This window comes from Oncorhynchus tshawytscha, unplaced genomic scaffold (assembly GCF_018296145.1).
Source record: "Oncorhynchus tshawytscha isolate Ot180627B unplaced genomic scaffold, Otsh_v2.0 Un_contig_881_pilon_pilon, whole genome shotgun sequence".
Lineage (NCBI taxonomy): Eukaryota > Metazoa > Chordata > Actinopteri > Salmoniformes > Salmonidae > Oncorhynchus > Oncorhynchus tshawytscha.
In genome coordinates this window covers 35,054-42,500 of record NW_024609695.1, presented here as the reverse complement: position 1 = coordinate 42,500, position 7,447 = coordinate 35,054, and the positions used below count along the sequence as shown (strand labels likewise).

The 7,447-nt window shown below is 49.2% G+C and overlaps 1 protein-coding gene across 1 annotated transcript in view; it reads left to right on the top strand.

Annotated features, from left to right (window-relative positions):
* Nucleotides 1–7,222, top strand: part of LOC112241667 (sodium/hydrogen exchanger 5-like) — a 109,667-nt gene extending 102,445 nt beyond the window's left edge. Inside the window, 6 exon segments of the mRNA XM_042317007.1 lie at nucleotides 2,427–2,499; nucleotides 6,163–6,183; nucleotides 6,186–6,293; nucleotides 6,420–6,443; nucleotides 6,446–6,647; nucleotides 6,649–7,222. Coding sequence (XP_042172941.1) covers nucleotides 2,427–2,499; nucleotides 6,163–6,183; nucleotides 6,186–6,293; nucleotides 6,420–6,443; nucleotides 6,446–6,647; nucleotides 6,649–7,009 — 789 coding nt within the window. The 3' untranslated portion in view covers nucleotides 7,010–7,222.
* Nucleotides 7,223–7,447: the final 225 nt, after the last annotated feature.

The following is a 7,447-nucleotide window of genomic DNA, read 5'->3' as shown; positions in this document are numbered from 1 at the left end:
CAATTCCAAAAAAAACTACTGTCTTATACACAGTGTAAGGGGATAAAGAATATGTACATAAGGATATATGAATGAGTGATGGTACAGAGCAGCATAGGCAAGATACAGTAGATGATATCGAGTACAGTATATACATATGAGATGAGTATGTAAACCAAGTGGCATAGTTAAAGTGGCTAGTGATACATGTATTACATAAGGATGCAGTCGATGATATAGAGTACAGTATCTACGTATGCATATGAGATGAATAATGTAGGGTAAGTAACATTATATAAGGTAGCATTGTTTAAAGTGGCTAGTGATATATTTACATCATTTCCCATCAATTCCCATGATTAAAGTGGCTGGAGTAGAGTCAGTGTCATTGACAGTGTGTTGGCAGTAGCCACTCAATGTTAGTGGTGGCTGTTTAACAGTCTGATGGCCTTGAGATAGAAGCTGTTTTTCAGTCTCTCGGTCCCAGCTTTGATGCACCTGTACTGACCTCGCCTTCTGGATGACAGCGGGGTGAACAGGCAGTGGCTCGGGTGGTTGATGTCCTTGATGATCTTTATGGCCTTCCTGTAGCATCGGGTGGTGTAGGTGTCCTGGAGGGCAGGTAGTTTGCCCCCGGTGATGCGTTGTGCAGACCTCACTACCCTCTGGAGAGCCTTACGGTTGAGGGCGGTGCAGTTGCCATACCAGGCGGTGATACAGCCCGCCAGGATGCTCTCGATTGTGCATCTGTAGAAGTTTGTGAGTGCTTTTGGTGACAAGCCGAATTTCTTCAGCCTCCTGAGGTTGAAGAGGCGCTGCTGCGCCTTCTTCACGATGCTGTCTGTGTGAGTGGACCAGTTCAGTTTGTCTGTGATGTGTATGCCGAGGAACTTAAAACTTACTACCCTCTCCACTACTGTTCCATCGATGTGGATGGGGGTGTTCCCTCTGCTGTTTCCTGAAGTCCACAATCATCTCCTTAGTTTTGTTGACGTTGAGTGTGAGGTTATTTTCCTGACACCACACTCCGAGGGCCCTCACCTCCTCCCTGTAGGCCGTCTCGTCGTTGTTGGTAATCAAGCCTACCACTATTGTGTCGTCCGCAAACTTGATGATTGAGTTGGAGGCGTGCATGGCCACGCAGTCGTGGGTGAACAGGGAGTACAGGAGAGGGCTCAGAACGCACCCTTGTGGGGCCCCAGTGTTGAGGATCAGCGGGGAGGAGATGTTGTTGCCTACCCTCACCACCTGGGGGCGGCCCGTCAGGAAGTCCAGTACCCAGTTGCACAGGGCGGGGTCGAGACCCAGGGTCTCGAGCTTGATGACGAGCTTGGAGGGTACTATGGTGTTGAATGCCGAGCTGTAGTCGATGAACAGCATTCTCACATAGGTATTCCTCTTGTCCAGATGGGTTAGGGCAGTGTGCAGTGTGGTTGAGATTGCATCGTCTGTGGACCTATTTGGGCGGTAAGCAAATTGGAGTGGGTCAAGGGTGTCAGGTAGGGTGGAGGTGATATGGTCCTTGACTAGTCTCTCAAAGCACTTCATGATGACGGATGTGAGTGCTACGGGGCGGTAGTCGTTTAGCTCAGTTACCTTAGCTTTCTTGGGAACAGGAACAATGGTGGCCCTCTTGAAGCATGTGGGAACAGCAGACTGGTATAGGGATTGATTGAATATGTCCGTAAACACACCGGCCAGCTGGTCTGCGCATGCTCTGAGGGCGCGGCTGGGGATGCCGTCTGGGCCTGCAGCCTTGCGAGGGTTAACACGTTTAAATGTCTTACTCACTTCGGCTGCAGTGAAGGAGAGACCGCATGTTTTCGTTGCAGGCCGTGTCAGTGGCACTGTATTGTCCTCAAAGCGGGCAAAAAGTTATTTAGTCTGCCTGGGAGCAAGACATCCTGGTCCGTGACTGGGCTGGGTTTCTTCCTGTAGTCCGTGATTGACTGTAGACCCTGCCACATGCCTCTTGTGTCTGAGCCGTTGAATTGAGATTCTACTTTGTCTCTGTACTGGCGCTTAGCTTGTTTGATAGCCTTGCGGAGGGAATAGCTGCACTGTTTGTATTCAGTCATGTTACCAGACACCTTGCCCTGATTAAAAGCAGTGGTTCGTGCCTTCAGTTTCACACGAATGCTGCCATCAATCCACGGTTTCTGGTTAGGGAATGTTTTAATCGTTGCTAGATCGTTGCCTGATCGTTGCCTGGTTTCCTGTGGGTCCTGCCTGGTTTCCTGTGGGTCCTGCCTGGTTTCCTGGTCCTGTGGGTCCTGCCTGGTTTCCTGTGGGTCCTGCCTGGTTTCCTGTGGGTCCTGCCTGGTTTCCTGTGGGTCCTGCCTGGTTTCCTGTGGGTCCTGCCTGGTTTTTCTGTGGGTCCTGCCCGGTTTACTGTGGGTCCTGCCTGTAATAGACATTCTAACGGGTGTTTTCTCTCCCTCCTACAGCGGAGAGGATCAGATGTTAAAGAACAGGACCTCAACGACAAACCTCGACGGAACGTCAGCTGGCAGGACAAAGGTGAGTCACTCCCTGAAACACACTGGAAATGAAGTCAGGCCTCAGTGATTACAATAGCATTCCTTCATAACCTGTGTTCCCAGTTCTCACTCGCTCAAACTATTTCTGTGGGTTCTGGAATCTAGGGCTACGTTCCAATATCCACACTAGTACATTATCTAGGATGCTCAGGCATGACATTGGTTCACACTAGGTAGTATGTAAGTGTGGACACTGGGACAGAGCATAGGAGTTGGTTATAAAAGATAGTTGCTATCATTGATCATGATCGATATTGTTCATGTGTCTATGATGCCTCCTCCGATCCTATGGTGGTGCATTGTGGGTAGGGTAGTGTTCATGTGTCTATGATGCCTCCTCCGATCCTATCGTGGTGCATTGTGGGTACTGTAGTGTTCATGTGTCTGTGATGTACCCTCAGAGCCTGTGAAGGTGCATTGTGGGTACTGTAGAGTTCATGTGTCTGTGATGCCCTCTCAGATCCTGTGGTGGTGCATTGTGGGTACTGTAGTATTCAAATCAAATCAAATTTATTTATATAGCCCTTCGTACATCAGCTGATATCTCAAAGTGCTGTACAGAAACCCAGCCTAAAACCCCAAGCAGCAAGCAATGCAGGTGTAGAAGCACGGTGGCTAGGAAAAACTCCCTAGAAAGGCCAAAACATAGGAAGAAACCTAGAGAGGAACCAGGCTATGTGGGGTGGCCAGTCCTCTTCTGGCTGTGCCGGGTGGAGATTATAACAGAACATGGCCAAGATGTTCAAATGTTCATAAATAATAATAAGGCAGAACAGTTGAAACTGGAGCAGCAGCACGGTCAGGTGGACTGGGGACAGCAAGGAGTCATCATGTCAGGTAGTCCTGGGGCATGGTCCTAGGGCTCAGGTCCTCCGAGAGAGAGAAAGAAAGAGAGAATTAGAGAGAGCATATGTGGGGTGGCCAGTCCTCTTCTGGCTGTGCCGGGTGGAGATTTATAACAGAACATGGCCAAGATGTTCAAATGTTCATAAATGACCAGCATGGTCGAATAATAATAAGGCAGAACAGTTGAAACTGGAGCAGCAGCACGGCCAGGTGGACTGGGGACAGCAAGGAGTCATCATGTCAGGTAGTCCTGGGGCATGGTCCTAGGGCTCAGGTCCTCCGAGAGAGAGAGAGAGAGAGAGAGAGAGAGAGAGAGAGAGAGAGAGAGAAAGAGAGAATTAGAGAACGCACACTTAGATTCACACAGGACACCGAATAGGACAGGAGAGGTACTCCAGATATAACAAACTGACCCTAGCCCCCCGACACATTAACTACTGCAGCATAAATACTGGAGGCTGAGACAGGAGGTGTCAGGAGACACTGTGGCCCCATCCGAGGACACCCCCAGACAGGGCCAAACAGGAAGGATATAACCCCACCCACTTTGCCAAAGCACAGCCCCACACCACTAGAGGGATATCTTCAACCACCAACTTACCATCCTGAGACAAGGCTGAGTATAGCCCACAAAGATCTCCGCCATGGCACAACCCAAGGGGGGGCGCCAACCCAGACAGGATGACCACATCAGTGAATCAACCCACTCAGGTGACGCACCCTTTCCAGGGACGGCATGAGAGAGCCCCAGTAAGCCAGTGACTCAGCCCCTGTAATAGGGTTAGAGGCAGAGAATCCCAGTGGGAAGAGGGGAACCGGCCAGGCAGAGACAGCAAGGGCGGTTCGTTGCTCCAGAGCCTTTCCGTTCACCTTCACACTCCTGGGCCAGACTACACTCAATCATATGACCACTGAAGAGATAAGTCTTCAGTAGGACTTAAAGGTTGAGACCGAGTTTGCGTCTCTGACATGAGATAGGTAGGAGCAAGCCCATGTAATGTTTTGTAGGTTAGCAGTAAAACCTTGAAATCAGCCCTTGCCTTGACAGGAAGCCAGTGTAGCGAGGCTAGCACTGGAGTAATATGATCAAATTTTTGGTTCTAGTCAGGATTCTAGCAGCCGTATTTAGCACCAACTGAAGTTTATTTAGTGCTTTATCCGGGTAGCCGGAAAGTAGAGCATTGCAGTAGTCTAACCTAGAAGTAACAAAAGCATGGATGAATTTTTCTGCGTCATTTTTGGACAGAAAGTTTCTGATTTTTGCAATGTTACGTAGATGGAAAAAAGCTGTCCTTGAAATGGTCTTGATATGTTCTTCAAAAGAGAGATCAGGGTCCAGAGTAACGCCGAGGTCCTTCACAGTTTTATTTGAGACGACTGTACAACCATTAAGATTAATTGTCAGATTCAACAGAAGATCTCTTTGTTTCTTGGGACCTAGAACAAGCATCTCTGTTTTGTCCGAGTTTAAAAGTAGAAAGTTTGCAGCCATCCACTTCCTTATGTCTGAAACACATGCTTCTAGCGAGGGCAATTTTGGGGCTTCACCATTTCATTGAAATGTACAGCTGTGTGTCATCCGCATAGCAGTGAAAGTTAACATTATGTTTTCGAATAACATCCCCAAGAGGTAAAATATATAGTGAAAACAATAGTGGTCCTAAAACGGAACCTTGAGGAACACCGACATTTACAGTTGATTTGTCAGAGGACAAACCATTCACAGAGACAAACTGATATCTTTCCGACAGATAAGATCTAAACCAGGCCAGAACTTGTCCGTGTTGACCAATTTGGGTTTCCAATCTCTCAAAAGAATGTGGTGATCGATGGTATCAAAAGCAGCACTAAGGTCTAGGAGCACGAGGACAGATGCAGAGCCTCGGTCCAATGCCATTAAAATTAAAAGGTTTAGAGGCCATGATTATTTTCATCATTGTGTCAAGAGATATATTACTAAAACACTTGAGCGTCTCTCTTGATCCTAGGTCCTGGGAGAGTTGTGCAGACTCAGGACAACTGAGCTTCGAAGGAATACGCAGATTTAAAGAGGAGTCCGTAATTTGCTTTCTAATAATCATAATCTTTCCTCAAAGAAGTTCATGAATTTATCACTGCTAAAGTGAAAGTCATCCTCTCTGGGGAATGCTGCTTTTTTAGTTAGCTTTGCGACAGAAAAAGGAATTTCGGATTGTTCTTATTTTCCTCAATTAAGTTATAAAAATAGGATGATCGAGCAGCAGTAAGGGCTCTTCGGTACTGCACGGTACTGTCTTTCCAAGCTAGTCGGAAGACTTCCAGTTTGGTGTGGCGCCATTTCCGTTCCAATTTTCTGGAAGCTTGCTTCAGAGCTCGGGTATTTTCTGTGTGCCAGGGAGCTAGTTTCTTATGAGAAATGTTTTTAGTTTTTAGGGGTGCAACTGCATCTAGGGTATTGCGTAAGGTTAATTTGAGTTCCTCAGTTAGGTGGTTAACTGATTTTTGTCCTCTGGCGTCCTTGGGTTGACAGAGGGAATCTGGAAGGACATCAAGGAATCTTTGTGTTGTCTGTGAATTTATAGCACGACTTTTGATGTTCCTTGGTTGGGGTCTGAGCAGATTATGTGTTCATGTGTCTGTGATGTCCTCTCAGATCCTGTGGTGGTGCATTGTGGGTACTGTAGTGTTCATGTGTCTGTGATGCCCCCTCAGATCCTGTGGTGGTGCATTGTGGGTACTGTGGTGTTCATGTGTCTGTGATGCCCCTCAGATCCTGTGGTGGTGCATTGTGGGTACCATGTGTCTGTGATGCCCTCAGATCCTGTGGTGGTGCCAGTGGAGTGGAGGATGAGAAGGGCGAACACTTGGAGCCAGAGAAGGAGGAGGACGTTGGCATCACCTTTGTGGCTCGAAAGGTTCCAGACACGCCCAAAGAACGACCCAAATCTGGTAAGGACACATTGACACAGGAGAGACTAGAAACCTGAGAAAATGGCCTGGTGTCCCTGTCTAAATACTGTACTAATACAGAATCCTGACTGTATTCCCCTCTGTCTGACCTGTGTCCTGTCTCAGTCCCGGCTGGTCTGGAGGTGTGTCAGAGCCCTCCATGGCCCCGCCCTCCCCCACCTGCAGTGAGAGGAACCTGCCCTGGAAGGGCGGCATCGGAACCCTGCCGGTGTGTGTTTCCATGGAAGCTACTAAAATCATCCCCATAGACCTGCAGCAGGCGTGGAACCAGAGCATCTCCTCCTTAGAGAGCCTGGCCTCTCCGCCGGGCCCCGTAGAGCCCTTACACCCCGCGTCAGCGCCTCTCCAGGCTGGGAGGGCAGCGTCCTGTCTCATACTCTGGTAGTGGAGTTAGTGGCTCTGGTTTTGGATCCAGAGGGGCTGGGTCAATAGTGGCTCAGGGCATCGCTCGGTTTGAGTTTCCTCCAGGAGGAGAGGAGAAGGAGGAGGAAGAGGGAGCCTTGTCTGATCAGGAGCAGGAGCTGCAGCCCCTCATGTCATCCTCTGTGAGGCCCCCTGGCCCCCCGCCCCCTCCCCCCCTGGCCCAGGGTCTAGGGCGGAGGAGGAACCCCTGTGTGTACCTGAGGAGCCTGGTCACAGCGCCCCCTCCTGGCAGTGAGCCGCTGGCGCGCAGCAGAGGGCCCACTCAGCTGTAATGGCTCCAACCACATCTCTGGACTTGCCCAGCGACCCAGATCTAGGACCAGCTTACTCAACCAAGTCCCTAACCAATACCTACTAGGGAGAACAACACAAGACTGATTTCAAATCAGCTTTTATGGGCAATCACGTCCCTCACTGCCTCACACACTCAACAACAGAACAGACACCCAACCACACACACACACACACACCAGCTCAGGCCGTCCAACCCCCTCAGCTTGCTACTTCTCCTTCCAGACGACGAGTCATCATCTCCTTCAATAACTCTGGATCCACCGTCTCTACAGTCACTACACACACAGACACACACACACACACACACACACACACACACACACACACACACACACAGGATGTTGGACTAATACAGCGATGATGATATTGAGGAAGTATAATGAGCATCCCATAATGAGCACCCTATTCCCTATATA